Source organism: Mus caroli, unplaced genomic scaffold, assembly GCF_978045245.1.
Source record: "Mus caroli unplaced genomic scaffold, Mus_caroli_1 scaffold_10, whole genome shotgun sequence".
Lineage (NCBI taxonomy): Eukaryota > Metazoa > Chordata > Mammalia > Rodentia > Muridae > Mus > Mus caroli.
Window position 1 is genome coordinate 107,690,218 of NW_028227265.1, and position 19,936 is coordinate 107,710,153.

Genomic DNA, 19,936 nt, shown 5'->3' on the forward strand with positions numbered 1-19,936 from the left:
TGACATCCGTCCCATGAAAATGATCCCTAATAACACAGTATACTGTACCTTCATAGGGTATGTGCACCCTGGCTGCTAACCAGGTTGGTGGCCCAGGCTTCATTTAAAGGGATGTCTTCGTGGTTCCTAGAGAACTGTCAGGGGATGTACAGTCCCCTATCTGTGCTGTAACTAACATTCAAAGATGTTGATGTCCGGTGCTCCCGAAATACCATCATGAAGTGCTGACAGAAAGGGAAAGTGTCTAGGCCTTGGGAGAATACAATTCTTCTTTACGTTGCTGGATTAGTTAGTTAGGTCCTCATTTAACCCCACACGTCTGACTCTATTCCAGGGCTCTACCAGATCAACATACAATTTTACATCTTGGTCCACCATTGAAAAGAAAGGAAGAAAGAAAGAAAGAAAGAAAGAAAGAAAGAAAGAAAGAAAGAAAGAAAGAAAGAAAGAAAGAAAGAAAGAAAGAAGAGAAGGAAAGGAAAGAATGAATACTTGGTCAGAAGAGGACGCCTGACCTTTTCTAGCGGAGTGTTATCTATTGCTCAACGCAGATTGACAACGTGGGATCAGCGTTCCACCAGAGGGATGACAACCCAAGGGTAACGTGCATCAGTAATACCCACACCACTGTAGATTCCCACAATGCTTTAGATCTAGTAAGTGCTTATGAAAAGTGGCCAGCAAACTGTCATGTGCCACTCAGCACTGCCTAATTTGGCAAAAGTGGTCTAACACCTGAAGCAAGACCTAACAAGTCCCTGTCCTGGTAAATCATTATCCGAGAATCCAACAGCCAGCACCAAAACTTTACTCAGTCGTGAGTCAAAATTCAGTTTCTCCACCCCCCTCTTCCGTCTCTGCAATGGTCTTTGCCCATTTCAAAACCACCCTCTTCTCCCTGGGAAACTCACAAGTGTAGCACAGTCACTGTACTTTGTTCTTGCTACCCTGAACTTTTTAAGGATTAAAAAAATTTTTTTTTTCCTTGGGAGCTGGCTCTCTCTTTCCACCATGAGTCCTAGAAATGGAACTTGGGTCGGTCAACAGGCTTGGTGATAACCACCATTTATTTACCTACTGGGCCATCTTGCTAGCCCCACTCTGAAACTTTAAAAAGAGCATCCTTAGGGTTGGGATGGACATGTGACAAGCCATTCATTTGTCATGCACGAGGCTCTGACCACTAGCACCACAATTAAATAAATAATAAACGGACCATCTGTTTTTTCTTCTCTTTCTTTTATGTACATGGTTGTTTACATGCATGTGTGAATATGCACCACATGCATGCATGGTCATGGAGAACAGAAGAGGACCTCAGATCTCCTGGAACTGGAGATACTGTGGACGGTTATAAGCTGCCAAGCAGGTGCTGAGAACCAAACTCAGGTCTTCTGCCAGAGCAGCAAGTGCTTTAACCACTGAGTCACCTAGCCACCCTCCTCCACTCTAGCCAAGAGCACCTTTTATAACTACAAAAAAAAAAAATGCATTTTTAGATCTTTCAAATTATAAAACAATATTCCTAAGCTGGAGAGGTGGCTCAGAGTTACACAGCACAAGCAATTGCTACACAAACGTGAGTTATGATTCCCCAATACCAACATAAAAGTCCCTGTTCTGTGGGATCACTGGGGCTTGCTAGTCACCAACACAGCTCCAGGCTCGGTGAGAGTCCCTGTCTCCAGGAATAAGTCAGGCAGTGACAGGGCAGGATATATGACATCTTCCTTTGGCCTCTGTGTACTTGCAGCCACCCCTACCCCTGCCATCTCCACCCCCTCCACCCTCACCCTATCCCTTACACAGACACACAGACACACACAGAGACATACACACCATTTAAGAATGAAATTTTGGGGCTGGAGAGATGTATCAGCAGTTAAGAGCACTGACTGCTCTTCCAGAGGTCCTGAGTTCAATTCCCAGCAACCACATGGTGGCTCACAACCATCTATAATGGGATCCGATGCCGTCATCTGGTGCATCATGAAAACAGCTACAGTGTACACATATAATTAGCTTAAATCTTTAAAAAAAAAAGTTGAGACACAAATATAGGAACATGTAAAGGGCACAGTGGCTGGCATATTTTATGTGCTACGTAAGTATTACCTTTTTTTTGGCACTCAGTTTTTACATTGTTTCATAAATGTATACAAAACTTGCCTAAATAATATTATTACCTATAGCTTAAAATACACTTGATGTTTTCCCATGATAAGTAGTATTTATTCGATAGGTACATACAAGACAACAGTATATAAATGCCAAAGCAATTCTCAAAAATAGTACTGAATAAATAGCTACGGCCTTAACCAACATTGTATCCGAAGTGAGGAAACAAACTCCATGAAAACCTAATGTAGGATTCAATTATAGAAGTGAGCCTGGAACAGCCCTACACTCAAAGGCAAGAAAGACGGAGCTAAACTAAAAGAAACAGAGGCACTTGCTACATTGTTCATTCCATAAATACTTTTCCTGGCCAGGCTCTACACTAGGCCCTGGGGATAAGCAACAACTCATGCTTAGCACAAACTGACTTGTAGTCTGTGGGCTGAAGGGCACTCACCCCAGAGACAAGGTTTCCATTTCAGCTTTCGCACTATGGGGATAGTACCCAGGGCTCCAAGCATTCTAGGTGAATGCTTCCACTAAGCTGCATCCCCAGCCCAGGAGTCCAGTTCTGAAGTGAAGAATGAGACAGGCTCCCCTTCCTATCATCACTTGGATGACTTACAGACAGGAGCTAAGACTGTGCTGTGCTCACTACAGCTGTCACAAATGTAGAAATGGCACATATGAATTATTTAGTAATTTTTTTCATATGTTGCAGGTTATTTTAAATCTACTCAGTTGGGTACAGATTACATATTAAGGGAATAGTTTCCATATTTCTTGATACAAGTGGTGTGATTTATAAGTTTGTTGTCACTATTATTGGGATAGATAGACTCTGTTCAGTTCCAAACTTTGCCCAAAGGGGAGTGAGGGAATTCCTACCACTACTCTCTCTTCCCTTTCTCTTGTCTTTCAACTACCCACACCTACCCACAAATCTCAAAGCTTGCAAAGTGCTTGACAAGGCATGTAAGTGGTAGCAAGAGCTAGTCACACAGAGAATTCACTCTGGAAGACAATTTGCAACTTTCTCTTCTCTATTTGCCTCCCTCCCCCAAAGGCCGTGTCCTCAAGTAAAGAGAGAAACCCTTTGGTAAATGTCAACTCACAAAGCTCTGTCAACTTTTAATTCTTCCCAGTGACCAACCATTAGAGCTACCTGATATGTAAGTTCCAATCTGCTAATTTACCCACAAGTACAAGCTTCCCAGCTCCTCCCCGAGTCTGTCAAAGCTTTCCAGCCACTTCTACTCTCTCTACCATCACCCTCACAAATCAGCTTTTGAACTGTTATGGCTACCTAAACCATTAAATGGTGTTTTTATAGTTTAATCTTACACTGGATATAATAAGTGAATATGTGTTTAAAATACTTAAATCCTAATTTAAAAGTTAGGCACAAGTATGCACAATAAAAACCTAACAGTCTTAATATTCAAATGCTCAGCGAAACCCAAAACTCCTAGCTGAGTGTAGGAGGGAACACTTTTGATCCCAGCACTCAGAAAGCAGAGGCAGGCAGGTCTCTTGAGTTCAGAGATATCCTGATCTACATAAATCCAGGCCAGTCAGAGATACACAGTGAGACCCTATCTAAAAGAAAAAGAAGGGGGTGGGGGTGGGGGTACACTCTATCAACATCTAAAATCTAACAGCCTACTGCTTGTTTTTGTTTAATTTTCTTAGTTTAGTGTTTAAAAAAAAATCATTTCACATGTTTGTTTGCCTTCAGTTAGGAAGTGTAGTAAGAAATACAAAGAAGGACCCCAAATTTGAGTAATGGCTCTGTACCTTTGCCTGGTGCCCACCCTATCTAGATCAACTTCTGACCATGTTATATAATGGGCACTTAGGAGTAAGAAAAGAGCCACAAGGCTTTTAAAACTCTTAAACACTCAAATGGATTTAAACGCACGTCTATGAACTTCTAAAACCACACTAATTTGCTGAGTTATTCTGTGATCAGCACCCTTATTTTCAGAAGAGAAACAACTATTTAACGCCAACGTTCTACATAGTGGTGCATGCAAATCAAACTTAAGTATTGAGAAACTGAACAATCTACGCCTATGTAAGAAATTCCCCTTGACAATGAACTGATATAAAACATCTATGAACATCTGGCACTGTCCCGGCAAACAGGCAGCAAACACCACATGTACTACTCTTTCTAATTCTCTAACTTTAAACTCAAACTAAATGGTTTAAAAATTATATAAATGATTGTGTGTATAATATACGTAAACGCACATACACTGATACTACAAAAACATGTTACTGTCCCTAAGGGAAGGTGAGTTTGTAATAGGCAAGACAACTTGTGAAAAGTTAGTCTAATTATTTGCTCTTATCTCTGCACACCAACTCAAGAGAACCGCTACACTGCGAGCAAGAATGGTAACAAGAAGTCAGATGATCCCGGAGAACTTGCCCTGCTGGAATTGCTAAGCCCTTAAGCACGTGGACAATGGGCCGCTTTATTTGCATGGCCGCACTAACCTGGGGGGACCGACTGATCGGTTTAATGGCGAAAGTGCACTCACACATTAACGATCACCACTTGCCTCACGCTGGAAAACGTAACCTTATTCAAGTCCCCCCACACAAATGGTGTTTTTCTTTCTTTTTCTTTTTTTTTCTTTTTCTTTTAAAAACACCCTAGCCATTCAAGCAAAGATGCGAGAGAGCAGTCGCCTCGGCCTCGCAGCCGGGAAGATGAGGAGACCGAGAACCCAGCCAGCCAGCTTCGTCCCGGGAGCACGCGCAGACACCCCGAGACCGCCCCACCGCGGAGGAGCCTCGGCGCCCTCCGGCCCGAGCCCGCCGCTTCCCGCCCGCGCCGACCCGGGCCACGGCGCGCGGAGAGACGCAGCGCCGCGCTGCACCGCGCTGCGCTCGGCTCCCGCCACACGCGGCACGCGGTGCCGCCGCGGCGTCGGGCTCCGATCCCGCACAGAGGGAAGGAAGAAAAACCAATAACAAAACCTGGCTTCTCGTTCCCTCCGGAAACCGCGGGCCGGCAGGAAGTGACGAAGGCGAGGTCGTCCGGTCCGCTGGGTCTCGGCCCGCGCTCCCCGCCCGACTCCCGGAACAGCCCGAGCGGAGCGGAGCGGAGCGGCGCGGCGGCCTCCGCACCTCAGCAGCCGCCGAGCGCCCGCCCGCCCGCTCTCCCGCTCGCTCGCCCGCCCGCCCGCCCGCCCGCGCGCGGCTGCGTCACCGCCCCGCCCCCGTCCCGGCCCCGCCCCGTCCCGTCCTGTCCGGGCCCAACCGCGGGCTGCGAGCTGCTGCGGGTCAGATCCCGGCCTGGGTGTCTCTGCGGGCGGAGTGAGCGGGGCGGCTGCAGCGTGCCTAGGGTCCCCGGAGCCCGCAGAGACGCCGGCGGGAGCGTGCGGCGTCCTGTCGCGGGAGGACTGTCTAGTATGTCACCTGGAGCAGATTGCACAGGCTCGGGGGAGGTGGGCGGCGGCTGGAGGAGGCCAGGTTTGGGCGTCAGATCTGTGTGCCACCTCTGCGCCTCCCGTTCCCGGGTCCCTGTGGCCTTGGGATCTCAGAGCCACCACTGTCACCTGTTATTGAGTTGCAGTGCGTCAAAGCAGGATGGGTGCAAAAAGAAAAAAAAAAAAAATTACTCGAACGTGTACTGCGCAGTCCACAGGCCTCAGCTATGCTCCGTCCTCTAGGATGGGGTGAAAGCCTGTGACCTTGTTCCCGTCTGTTTTAGGACCTCAAACGTCGCAGTGCTTCAGAGAGTCAGGAGAATGAATCATCCCCTGATGGTGTTTGGGTTCCGTTGTTAGAAATTATGTGTAGACTGAATTTCCGTGAGAGAGTAACAAAAGTCCCACGTGAGAGGCAGAAAATAGCATTCCAAGCGAGGTGGCAGGTTCTAGAACGGAGTGGACAAACTTTAAAACTTAGGATAATGTCTCATGATTACCTGAAAAGGATTTTGTCACCTAAAAGGAGGTCAGCCTTAAACTAAATCCCGATGGATGCGTTTTTGATGGTGTGATCTCTTAATAAGCGTGTTTACCTGCAGTTTAAATCAGCTCCATCTAGCTAGCATCTTTCTAATGCAATAATAGTTTAAACATTACATCACTGGACAGCTGAGGGAAGATGTCAGTTTTCCCATAAGAGCCCAGAATGTCACTGCCAGCATCAATCTACTAGAGCATTAACCGCCTGAAATGAACCAACCCCTGGACATTTTACTTTAGACTGAAGGGGAAAGGTGCATATCCTCACACTTGGTTAGGTTACACAAAGTGCGTGGGAGGTGTGGTTAAAGTACCACCATGTCTGCACTGTGGACTCTGAACTCTCCATTCCTGACTCTTACAAAGCGTGGCCTTGATGGTGTCAGGACTAGCAGGAGAGGCCTAGCTTCAGTGCAGATCCTTTAAACTGTGGGTCTAAGGAAACTCATTCACCCAGGACCTGTGGAGCAGCAGTGTTATTGCATACTATGGATGGTTTTATAGAATCTGTTTTGCCGTCCTGGGTCAGCAATGGTTAGAAAAGCTTTTACTAAGTATGATTAAAGTGTAATATAGTAGGAAGCCATCAAGCTCTGGGTAGAAGTATATTATTCACACAGTGGCAGGTTGACAGGGTTGTGTCAAAAGCCTGAGCAAGAAAATAACCCGGTTCAGATCCACTTGGCATAAGGAAACATTGTGTTAATTTGTCAGGTAAATAATTGGCACTCACTCCGGATCCTAGTGGCCCCTGCCTTATTGATCACTGATTCTTTCCTGATTGGTTAACTCGTAGTTCTGAGGGCGATGACTGTTAACGCTTTATGGTCTGTGCTCTCGGTACCATCTCCAGTCAGACACTTGGGTTTTACCAAATATGATCATGGCTATTGCCATTTTAGGATCATGGCATTTACAACGGTCTAAAGTGCCACAGGTTAAAGGCAGTTCTAGCGTTTGGTCTTCCGGAAGTCCCCGTCTAAAATAGTCTGATTACTATAAATCAAAAAAAGTCAGAGAGCCCCTGAAATTGGAGGTAAAAGATAAGATTTGAACACGTGACTCTGCCAACTATCCTGTTCTTCCCACACAACCAAAAGCCCATCGCTACGGCCATTAATATTTGGGAGTTAGGTCTACCCTAATATCTAGATAGTAAAGTTTTAAGTCTTTTACAGTTAAATTCTGTTCATTGTTCCTTGACCAAAATATTTTTACAAGACCAGTGTTTATACCAATACCTGTAGCCTGCCTAAAACTGTCTGAATTACTTCCAGACATCCCTTTTGTGTTCAACACGGGGAAGAACTTTGCCCTCAGGGAAAAATTCAGCTCTCAAACTAGAATAAGAAACCTTTATTCTTTTGCTACACTTGTGTTTATCACCCCTGCTCTCTGTGGGAATTTCTCCAAAGAATGTGTGATTATGACTACGGAGCAAAGTCACTTTTAATCTCATTACTTCTTTTTAGCCAGATTCAGTAAACCGGCCAAGCTTGGTCCAGCTCCCGATGGACAGGCATGTTGGAAGGTACAGGATGAGCAGCTAGTGTGTGCCTGTTCTCTTCTAGGTTGATGTCATGGGAGAGGCTGCCCTCAGAATCCCAGCCCTTGTCTGGGTCTATATTTGGAAGGGTCCCGTTGTTTTCATCTGAATGACAGCTACAGTTTGGAAACTTCAGTAGCATTTCAAAATCGGTTCTTTTAGCAATACTTTTGTATCTTAACAAACAGGGATAATAGTGTGTTCTGTGCCTTTTAAAGATTTATTTATTTTATTTATGTATGTGAGTACACTGTAGCTGTACAGATGGTTGTGAGCCTTCATGTAGTTGTTGGGAATTGAATTTTTAGGGCCTCTGCTCGCTCGGGTCAACTCCGCTGGCTCAGTCCCTGCTGGCTCCGGCCCAAAGATTTATTTTATTATTAAACATAAGTACACTATAGCTGACTTCTGACACACCAGAAGAGGGCGTCAGATCTCATTACAGGTGGTTATTAGCCACCATGTGGTTTCTGGGATTTGAACTCAGGACCTTTGGAAAAGCTGTCAGTGCTCTTACCTGCTGAGCCATCTCACCAGCCTTAGACTCTAGAATAGACTTAGACTCTATAAATACTGAGGAAAATTGAAGCAGGGTCATAGTGTACCAATTTAGGAACTGCAGGCTAGCTTAGGGTAGAGAGCGTGCTTAGTACATGTATAACCTGAGTTTGACCCCCCAGCACCCCAAAAATACATGCAAGGAATGAAAGGCATGCATCTACTTCAAAATGTAAAGTCATTCTTAGCTCTAGGGAATGCAACAGTTAGTGACCACAGCTTAGCCAACCCTGCCTTCTCTTCTTCCTTACAGATCCCATGGCCGGAAGTTATGGTGTGATGGCTGACGACGGTTCTATTGATTACACAGTCCATGAAGCCTGGAACGAAGCCACCAATGTTTACTTGATAGTTATCCTTGTTAGCTTTGGTCTCTTCATGTATGCCAAGAGGTAAATAAGATACTGCTTATCAAAGCAGTCTGGTGGTTGTTGTTTTGTTTTGTTTTGTTTTAGCAGAATTAAGTGTATTAAACATGTCTCTTCAGAAATATTGTTCCTGGATGGAGAGGTGCTGGCCATGTGGGTGCTGGTGACTGGGGTTTGATTTGAAAACCCCACACTCAGTTCTGGGTGACAGACCCGTTGCTCTAAAGTTTGATGCTAGCACTTCTAAAATACCTGTCTCTGTCACCAGCTTTGATACACTGTCTCCTTGGAACGAGCACACTTTAAAGTATTTTTTCACCCAAGTGTCTGAAATGCAAAGGTACTCTGACGCCCACGTAGTAGTTAGCAGACCTCTCCTTACCCGTTTGACCTATCCCTTGCTTCTTACACACAGCACTTGTACTAATTCGCATCCTAATTGCTTTGATTAAGACCAGGATGGAAAGCAGCTTGCAGAGGAGAGCGTTTGTTTCAGCTTACAGGCCACAGTCCGTGAGGGCAGTCAGGACAGGAACCCCAGACAGGAACCTAGAGTCAGGGACTGAAGCAGAGAGCATGGAGAGACAGTGCTTATGGCTTGTTCTCCATGACTTGCCCAGTTTGCTGTCTTCTGCACCCTGAGACCGCCCACCCATAGTGAGCTGGGCCCTCCTACAGCAATTATTGGCCAGGAGAATGCCCCACAGACTTACATACCGGCCAGTCTGATAGCAGCCATTCCTCCACTAAGGTCCTGTCTTCCCGGTGACCCAGCTGTATAACAAGTTGACAGGAAAACAGCTCACTACTTCTCTGGTCTTTATTTATAAAATTGCCAGTTCCTTGAGAACAAGAAATGGGGCTTTTATCTTTGTGTCATTGATAAGCCACTTGGTCCAAATTCTTAAGAGATAATTTTTTCTGTCTTAATTTCTAGTGTAGCTTAATTTAAATACTGTTTTAACTCTTCCTGGCTTCGTTCCCCTCAATCCAGCAAACAATAATAGAAGTAATTATGATGGTGGTGGTGGTGGTGGTGGTGGTGGTTCTGGTGTGGTGATGATGATAATGTGGTGGCAGTGGTGATGAAGATGATGAAGAAGATTATGATGAAGGCAGAAGTGACTAAGGTGTATTATAAAGAGGAAAAATCAGTATTCTGCTTGTAGGTATATACTTTGGGACATTCTCTACTGAGGTTTAAAAAGTCATTAAGTAATTCATAATAATGAATACTCCAGAAATCGTTTCTGTTTGGCCTTGGATATCCCTCTCCTATTTGTGCTTGCCCTTGTTGCCTGGTAGCTGTCTCTCAGTGGCTGGACTGTGGGCATGTCGTGGGTGGAAGAAGGCGCCACACGTCATCACGGATCCACTTGCATGTGACAACTTTTCTCTCAAAAGAGCTACCGCCTCCTTCCCACTTCTCTTTTAAAAACAGAGATGCATGCTCTTGTTTCTAAAACAATATCCCAAGAGACTGTGTCATTAAGGAACAGTTTTATTCACGAATTTTCCAAACTCAGGTCTGCTCAGATCAGGGCTCTTCCCCACTGCAGTGACTTGTCTCTGTCTGGGTGTCGTGGAAGGAAGAAGAATGGTATCTTCCTCGTCTGTATACTGTGGCTTTAATACACCATTTTCCCTAGGAGCTGAGGGGAATCACAAGGAAAGGTCCTCATTTTGTGGTCCCTTCCTTTGTGGCGTGATAGCTCTACACAGAAAGCTTTCTATGTTTGTGGAGATCAGGGTACTTTACAGGGGAGTTTTTAATTCACAGTTTTAATGGATCATGAGATAAACATACATGTATTAAAACAAACCTGCATTGTTTTTGTGTTTTAGGAATAAAAGGAAAATTATGAGAATATTTAGTGTGCCTCCCACAGAAGGGATGTTGTCAGAGCCAAGCTTTTATGACACAGTGAGCAGAATTCGCTTAAGACAACAAGTGGAGGCGCATCCCGTTTGTAAGTGCATTCTGTGCCAAGTTGTACACATAATGTATTGAACGCAGATTTTCTGTTGCACTTAGTTAACAAAAGGTAATAAAATATGGCTATTTAGAAGAACTTAGACCTTTTCCAACACAGATTTATCTCAACATCATGGCTGTTTGATCCTTTGCCTTCCTGTTGTGAGAGGCCTCTCTGTGGCCTTGAGAATGATCATACTCTTACAGGGTTTGCAGTGATGGAGACTGTAACCACCAGTCGATACCTCCATTTCTTCCTCTTCTTATTTCTCCCCCTTTGTGCTCACTTGGGATGACACTGAAATGGTCAAACAACTGAACACCAAAGAAGTATACAAATGGCTTTCAGGAACTCTGAGATCAAGGTGCAAGGCCAGAAGTTATATTTGAACAATATTAATACACCCTATGGTTCTAATCACTGGAAGAAATGGAAAATCTTCCTCATGTACACAGAACAAAGAAGCAAACGTTAAGCAGTATAGGTCCAGAGTCAACTGTCTGTACATTGAAGCCGTTTGTGATATCTGAGAGATGAAGGCGTGGCTTCCATGGCACATTAGGGAGGACAAGCAAGATGGTGTTCATCTTAGAACGCCAGGTTCATCTCAGCTGTCCACCTGATGGAGTTTAGAGTCACAAAGGAAACAGAACTCTGGGCAGGTCTTGGGGGACTTTCTAGATTAGGCTAACTGAGGTGGGAGGATGTAGTCTAAAGGTAGGACGGCATCATGGCCTGGGCTAAAGTCAAGGACAGGGTGAGAAAGGAGAAAGCTGGCTGGGTCCATCGGTTTTAGACTGAGGACGCAGTGTGCTTGCTGCTCGTCGGTACCACTGTGTGTCCCTGCCTTGATGGACTGTGTCCTGTAACTGTGAGCCACAGTAAACTCCGCTTGTCTTAAGTCAGTTTGGTCAGGTATTTGCTGTGGCAGTAAGGAAGTGCTACATTGTGGTAAAGCCAAGCAAGCAGCACTTCTTTTATTTTCTATATATAGCCCAAGTGTATGCATACATGCATGATGTACGTGCTCCGAGGGGTGATAGAGGCACAGAGACGTGTGCCAGCTTACTGAGCTCACATACCTGTTGATTGCCATGTGGAGTTTCACGTAGAAGGACTGGGAGTTGCGTTTTTGTTTTCCATTGAGATGGTGTATTGCGGTTTTTATTTTGTTCTTTTTTTTTATTTTAGTTTAAAAAATTCTTTCTTGAGGATTTTATTCATGTGTACAATAAAATGAGATCATATTATGAGACACAGTAGTCCTCACTTCATAATAAGAGTATTGGGACCGCAGAGTAGGTCCGGAAATTGAGACAGGCTTATTTTGGCATCGCGGAGGCATGGTAGTAGGCTGAGCAGATGGGGAAGAAGGCTGGCATACTGGCTTGTCACAAAGCAGAGATGCCCATCTCTCCAGTTGTGTGTTTTTAGTTTTTATTTTATTTTATTTTATTTTATTTTTTATTGGATGAATTCTTTAGGGAGGTACAAACTTCCCAGTATAGAGTATTTACCCTCACCAAATTCCCCATCCCGTTGGGTCAGGACGTACAGCCATATCTAATATCTGGGGCTCAAGGTTCCCTGTCTTTTGATTCATGGCTCCATTATGTAGCAGGCCATGAAATATGTCAGCTCTTAGATGGCCCAGAGCTCCTAGACAAGCTGGCGCCAGCTGCTAAGGAGGAAGGTGGGCCGTGGGCCTTGGGCCTCTCTGTTCTCTGATGAGCTCTAAGTGCAGCTCCTGCTGAAAATGGACTGTAATGATTCATTTCTTAAATTCTATTCTCCTTTTAAAAAGTTTATTGGTCTTATTTTTAGGTTTATTTTAACTCTGTAAATTGCTCTGACATTTTTGACTCTCTCATAGTGTTGATGGTCTGGTCTGGTGTGTAAAAGCATTAGATTATGTTGCTGTGTTTGGGGCATGTGTTTGATAATTGTTGTTTTAATGGGTTTTTGTTAGCACTCACACACAGGAAATGTTATCACTGTACTGTAGTTAGTATTTCTTCATGCATACTAACTATAATTAGTTGATCATGGCTATAGTTACAGTTACAAAGGGAAGTTGGAAATGAAGCCTTCAGCCCTTTCTATCTCTATAGTCTGGAATGGACCATCAATTTCTGAGCTTTTTGTTAATTCTTCGGCAAGGGTAATTAACTTCGCTGGTCTCTGCTGACTCCAGGATCCCGCCTTGACTTCCTCAGTGATAGACTGTAGACTAAACTGAAGAATACCATTCCTTTGTCTAGTAGTCCCCTTAGGACTTTTTGAAGTGCTGAGGAGAGGCCAGGGAATGGCAGAAGTCCACCCAGAGGTGGGGCAGGGTGCGGCTTCGACTCTCAGAGGCTTCCCTCTCCAAATAGAGCAGTCCTGGGATACGGACCACCTCCCAGACTGTGAGGAACAGTCTCCTTGCTTCATAATAAGAGCAGTGGAGTCTCAGGAGCAGCAAAAGCAAGACACTCGATTTTCAGTTTGCAGAAATAGGATCCAGCCAGCACAGAAGGCAAAAGTGGCTGTGCTTCCTATTCGGCACAAAACAGTGGCTTGTGTGTCCCATGTCGCAGTTCTTTGCCCTTTTAATTCTCATTGGCTGAGCTCTTTAGAGAAATACAATGTTCCTAGTGCCTTAGTATTGCTCTCTACCCCACTTCCCCATCAGACTGGTTCCAGACACAGCCTTATCCAATGAATATCTTGAGGCATTCTTTAAAAAAAAAAAAAAAAGATTTATTTATTTCATGTATGTGAGTACACTGTCACTATCTTCAGACACACCAGAAGAGGGCATCAGGTCCCATTACAGATGGTTGTGAGCCACCATGTGGTTGCTGGGAATTGAACTCAGGACCTCTTGAAGAACAGTCAATGCTCTTAACTGCTGAGCCATCTCTCCAACCCCCATCTTGAGGCATTCTTAATCCTCTCCTCTCTTTGTATATGGGCTCAGTCAAGTGGCAATCTCCCTGTTAACTTTTCAACCCTACACATGCAGGTGCAAGCCGCCATCCAGGAAAGGTAAGCTGTTGGTGCCTCCTGCTTATCTGGATTCTCTGGTGAGATCTGACCACACCTCAGACTGACAATGGACCATAACTAGTTCCTCTCTTTGTGTACCTCTATTCCTCTCCAACACCGTCAGTACCGCCTCCCACAGCCTCAAGTTCTCTTCTAAAGTACAAAAGCCCAACAAAGCCACTAAGTTAAGTCACTGCCAACATGGGTATGGGCTCTCCATTAGAGCATAGGTAACCCTGCAGGGGCTAGTCTCTCAAAGAGTAATTGATTTTCCCTCGGCCAACCAGCTTAACTGCCCTTGAGAACTCCTGCCCCATGTGTGCTTGAGTTTTAGTTGACTTGTCTTGTGTGCCTTCTGGGCAGGTAATCCCTGCCACTGAGTTCATGAGTTCAACAGCCATGTTATTTCCAGAAGACAATATCGCATAGCGCTTTTCCCCACCCTCTGTTCTTACGTTCTTTCTGTCTTCTCCTCTCTGATGTTCTCTGAGCCTTGGCAGCGAAGGGAGATGTGTCCTTTCATAAGGATGGGGCCAGAGAGACAGCTCAGTGGTTATGAGCACTAGCTGCTCTTTCTAGAAGACTCAGGTTTGAATCCCAGGACCCATATGGTGGTTCATAACCATCTCTAACTCCATTTCAGGGGATCCATTTTCTTCTTTTGGCCTTACACACACATAGTTCACACACACATACGCAGATAAAATACTCATACATATTAAATTAATAAATATTCTAGATGTCCCATTTAAGCACTAGTTAATTATTCTCAGTTCTTTGGGGCAGTTATGACTTCCTTCATTGACTGCTGCCACGTGAAGATTCTGTAACCAAGGCTGACTGTAAGCATAAGTTGTTAAAATGCAATGTGACACCCTGACCAGTTAGCAAAAACAGAATCAGGTTCTATCTCAGGGCCTATGGTCTCCTCAACCATGGACTTTTGATCAGGTTTACAGCACCAGTCATAAAATAGCCACCTGTCACGTAGACCTCACATCCAACCAGAAAGTGGTTGGTCACTCATACTAGCCAGGCCCCTAGTGCACCGGTGGATACATCTTGCCTGGCATGTCAGTATGTTAGCATGCAGGGTCCAACAAGGGGTAAGAACATTGATGACTTTTCTGCCCCAGCAGCATGTATAATGTCTTCGAGCACTATGAGAGCTAACTAGTAGGGGAAATTCACTCCAGTCAGTTTGAGACTCATCTCTGTATCTTGCAGCCTGAGTGTGGTGTTTTAGCAACTGAGTTGTTTTGTTTTGTTTTGTTTTGTGTGTGGTCACATTGAGTAGCCAGGGACATCAGCAACAACCCATGCTTTGGAGCCATCTGGGGCGAATTACCCTGTGAGGGGTATCTGATGCCCTACACTGCAGTTTTTGTTTAATAACTCATATATTCTGGGGGCATCATTGTCTTCCCATGTGGGGTACCTCCGTTCAAACTTTTTCTTTTTTACAATCATATTTTGAAATTATCTTACTAACTAGTGTGCTTTTTATAAGACTATTTCATAATCCTGTGGTAGTTTAAATATGCTTGGCCCAGGGAGTGGCATTTTTAGGAGGTGTGGCCTTGTTGGAATAGGTGTGGCCTTGCTGGAGGAAACATATCACTGTGGGGTGGGCTTTGGAAGCCAGTCTTCTCCTGTTTGCCTTTGGAACAACAATGTAGAACTCTCAGCTCCTCCAGGCCCATGCCTGCCTGGATGCTGCATGTTCCCACCTTGATGATAATGGACTAAACCTCTGAACCTATAAGCCAGTACCAATTGAATGTTGTCCTTAATAAGAGTTGCCTTAGTCATGGTGTCTGTTCACAGCAGTAAACCCTAACTGAGACACATCCTTAGTGTTGGTCAGCCCGCCCACTGACCCCTTCTTTCATCCACTGCTCTGCTCTCGTCCCTGCCTCCTTTCATGCGTGCTCTGCTTTCTGTCCAGTCATAGTTCTGGTTGGACTGAGACTCGAGGTTTCCGTGCAGCTTTTCCTATTCTCCTTCTTTATGCTAACCCTTCTCCATCCATTCTGCTTCTCCTCTCAGCCCTGCTTACTGCCACTCCTAATGCATCGTCCCCAGAAGAGACTTTGTAGTTCACTGCTTCTACCTGTGCCCCAAGCTAAACACACAAAGCAAAACATTTGAAACTGGACTACACATATGACAGCGAATATGTGATGTTTGTCTTACTGTGCCTGAGTTCTCTCACTATAACTTTTTTTCCATTTCCCTAAAGAGTTCATGATTTTGTTTTTCTTCATTACTAACATGCAGTCTTGTAAGTGTCCCACATTCCCACTGTCGATCTGTTGATGGACATGTAGGTAGATTGTGTTCCATAGCTATTCTCAGCAGAGGGGCAGTGAGCATGGATGGGCTAGTGTGTCTGTAGTAGGATATGAAGTCCTTGGGTGCATGCCCAGGAGAGCTGTAACCGGGTCCTATGACAGTTCTATTTCTAGCTTCTTTGAGAGTCGTGGCCATAGTTTATGCTCCCGCCAACTGTGTATAAGAGTCCTTTAGCCACATCCATTTGTCATTTGTACCCCTGACAGTGGCCACTCGGACTGACATGAGTCAGAATCTTAAAGTAATTTGAACTTGCAATTCCTTAATTTTGAGCACTTTTAAAGCATTTACTAGCTATTTGTAATTCTGTTATGAGTTCTGCTCAGCCTCACACCCTATTTTTACATTGGATTATTGATTTTCTTAATGTTTTCTTTTCTATGTTCTTTGTGTGTTTTAGCCACTAATCCTGTCAGATGAATAGATAGCAGTTGTTTACTTACACTCTGTGGGCTGCCTCTGCACTTGCTTGGCAGTTTCCTTTGCTGTATAAAAGTCTCATGAGGCCCCATTTGTCCATTGTTGATCTTCCTTGTGCCGTAGGAGTCTGATTCAGCATTGTCATCTGTGTCTGTAAGCTGACGCACACTTCTTTTTCCTCTAGCAGTTTCTGGGCATCATGTCATATGTTGAGGACCTTGAAGTCGAGTTTTGTGCAGGGTGGGAATTAAGGAACTGGTTTTACTTGTCTCCACATTGAAAGCCAGTTTTTTCAGCATCATTTGTTGAAGATGCTATTGTTTTATTTTTTTTAATCCCATTGTCTTAGGTAGGGTTGCCATTGCTGTGAACAGACAGCGTAAACAAGGCAACTCTTATAAAGGACAACATTTACCTGAGGCTGGCTTACAGGTTCAGAGGTTCAGTCCATTATCATCATGGTGGGAAGCACAGCACTGTCTATGCAGGCATGGTGCAGGAGGAGCTGAGAGTTCTACATCCGAGATGTTCCAAAGGCAAACAGGAGAAGACTGGATTCCAGGAAGCTAGGGGGAGGGTCTCAAAGCCCACCCCCATAGTGACACACTTCCTCCAACAAGGCCACACCTCCTAATAGTGCCACTTGCTGGGCCAAGCATATTCAAACCACCACAGCTGTTACATGTTTTTGGCATTGTCAAAAATTCAGTGGTTATAGGTGTGCGGACTGGTAGCTGGGTCCTCAGTTCTGTTCCCTTGGTCTATGCATCTGTTTTTGTGCCAGTATAGCACACTGTTTTTATTACTACGACCCTAGCTTAGTTTGAAATTAGATACTGTAATATGTCCTGTAGTATTCTTTTTTTTGTTCAGGACTGGTTTTGAACTCCCAACATGTAAGCTGTATGGCTTAAGAATCTGTAGCATAAATAAGAATAATGTCTCTCTTAGCTAGATACAACTTAAAGGAAGAAGTTGCAAGTTTTAAAGCTAAATAATTTAATGACATTCACAAATCTTTTTAGCTTTATCATCTCCGGGCTCACCTTAAGATAGATTTTCTTTACTAAATAGTTTTTAGTAAGAAGAATTGTGTATTTGTTTTGGCTTCTAGTGAATAGTGGTGACCTTTATGTTCAATAAGTCTGTAGGCTTCTAAGTTAAATACAGTAAAAAACAAGCAGGTGTTGATATCAAAGTGCTGAGATAAGTTATTATTGAGAACTCAGTCCTGTGGGGACAGCGACCATTGAGGAAGGAAGAGGGCTGGAAAGATGATAAGAGCCAGAGGTTAAAGAAGAACTGCAAAATGGTGTTTTCCAGATGTGACAGGATGCTGCACAGGTGCACTCACAGCAACTGGGGTTGCTTGTACAAGATCAAGCCAGTCAGATTCCAGGCTGGATGGGTAAAGGATGCATGAAGCCCTGGCAGAGGAGATAGTGACAGCTACTGGTTGCTGAGGTAGAGTTAGTTTCTTTTAGGGAAATGGCCCCTGGTAGGTTACAGCGGGTGGCCCCACTACCATGCACACACTGAAAGCACTAGTTGGACTTTGTGAGTTTAAAAAAAAAAAAAAACCACACAGTTGGAAAGGAAAATGTGCAGTGATGAAAGCATCTGGGAGAAGACGGGTGGAAGAACAAAAGCTGTGATCAGAATATACTGTATACATGCATATGGATGGATGGATGGATGAAGTCTCAAAGTACAAAGAAAAATATATTTAAAAGTAGCAATGTGTAGTAAGAAAGAAAATTAAAAATTGTGATAGCTTATTCAATTATTTTTTATATTTTAAAGTTTAGAATGATCCTGATATTTAAATAATAATTATAAAAATAAGATCTATATAAAGTATTGAAATTGGAAGGTCTTAGAATATAATTAACTTCCTGTGGAGAAAAGCAGATGTTTAATTCTAACTAATTTCTTACCAAGTATCATGATTTAATGTGACTTAATGACATTAGCTCATAATTATTTTATGCTTCATCTTTCTCCTTATTATTTTCTCATAGCAAGGAAGTATGAGTATCAACAGCCACAAAGCCAGGCCGACAGTGTGCAGCTCTCATTGGAATAAAACTTCAGACTGAGCAACAGAAGTGAATGTGATGAAGTACGAGAAACACGTTCCTCGACCCTCTATAAGCTCAGCCCAGTTGTGCCCCTCCCCCAAGCCTGCTTGTGTTGCTTCTTCTGGGACTTCCTGCATAAGTGCAAAAATGCTTAGAAAGAAAATGCTTAGTGACTGGAGATGGGGACTTGCCCTTTAGAAGATCAACGATGACTCCAGGATACAGTGAAAAATACAAGCACATCTTTGGAAGCAAGAATCCTAGAGTTAATGTCTCTTCAGAATATTTTTACAGCATTAAAACATGAAATCCTAGCTGTTGGGGTAGTTTGCTCTTAGGACGTGGTCTATAATGATATTTAACAATTGTAGTAGACTAATTTGTGTTGCTTCCACAATTGTTCCTGGCTCTTTGAGTCAACTTTACTTCAAGACTTGTATGACACACAAGGACCTTTTAGGCTCTTCAGTGTCATGAAGGTTATCCCATCTGCTTCTTGTGGGTACTTTCTGTAGCTGGGTTTGTCTCCCTTTAATTGCATTCCCAAAAGTTGTTATTTTGTTTCGGATCCCTCATTTCCCTTGCCTCCATAGGGTTCCTGGAGGCCATGCTGTTAGACAAGGAGACATCTCTGTCTTGCTCCCTGTTGCTGTGGATGGTTACAGCAGTGTCTTCTGCTGCTTAAAGCTTTGCTGAAAACCCAGCTGCCTTGCATCATTTTGTACTATACAATGGAAAATCTAGTGTTTCACATTTAGTCTTGTAAAAGCTGGTTGGAGGTAATGGTAGAAGCAAGTTGAAACTTGAAAGACCCAGTCCTACTGCCTTGATGAATCCAATGGCCTCTAGAGAAACCAGGCCAGAGAGAGGAAGCACAGAAAGAAGTGAAGCCCAGGAGGGCACACGGCCAGTCTGCTTTAAGTGTGATCCCTGAACTATGAATCTAGAAGGCAGACCACCTGCAGCCCGTTAGAAAGCAAACAGCTAGAGGACAAGCACTCACTGAGCAGCCTGCAGCTGTGGCCCACAACATTATAGTTTGATTCCTGCCAATCTGATTGTCCAATAGAACAAAAGTCAACACTCCAGCAGATGTTAACAGAGCCAAGGGACTCTGCACTATATTGTTCTCCGTGGCCTAGATAAAACAAGGAGGAAGAATCAGAACAGGAGGATGAGACCCATGCTCAAGAGGAAAAGCAGTCAGTATGAATGGGATCTCAGAATGTCCCATATGTGAAATCAACAGGCAGGGACCTAAAAGTAGCTGCTACTCGCACGGGAGGAGTAGGATTAGAGTAACAGCCCAGGAATTTAAGAAATCTAATGGTATTAGTGAGTCCCACCTTCAAGGGTCTTAGCATAATTTCAAGTTCAAATAGAGGAAGATTTGGGACAGAAGCAGTCTCAACACCTGCACACACATGTACATACACCATAGGTGTGCACACACAGATACACAAGATTAGAAAAGCAGTTCTTTAAAAAAAAAAACCCA

At 44.1% G+C, this 19,936-nt stretch overlaps 2 protein-coding genes across 2 annotated transcripts in view; one reads left to right on the plus strand and one right to left on the minus strand.

The window, feature by feature from the left end:
- The window catches only part of Slc20a2 (solute carrier family 20 member 2), an 86,026-nt gene extending 80,718 nt beyond the window's left edge, over nt 1–5,308 (minus strand). Inside the window, exon 1 of the mRNA XM_085844096.1 lies at nt 5,110–5,308. The gene's annotated coding sequence lies outside the window, so the exon portion shown is untranslated. The remainder of the gene's footprint in view (nt 1–5,109) is intronic.
- A 48-nt stretch (nt 5,309–5,356) lies between these two features.
- Smim19 (small integral membrane protein 19) lies at nt 5,357–19,141 on the plus strand. The gene is made up of 4 exons (XM_085844099.1): nt 5,357–5,541; nt 8,462–8,600; nt 10,422–10,546; nt 18,379–19,141. The coding sequence occupies exons 2-4, from the start codon at nt 8,467–8,469 to the stop codon at nt 18,441–18,443; spliced, it is 324 nt and encodes a 107-aa protein (XP_085700225.1). The 5' UTR covers nt 5,357–5,541; nt 8,462–8,466; the 3' UTR covers nt 18,444–19,141.
- Nucleotides 19,142–19,936: the final 795 nt, after the last annotated feature.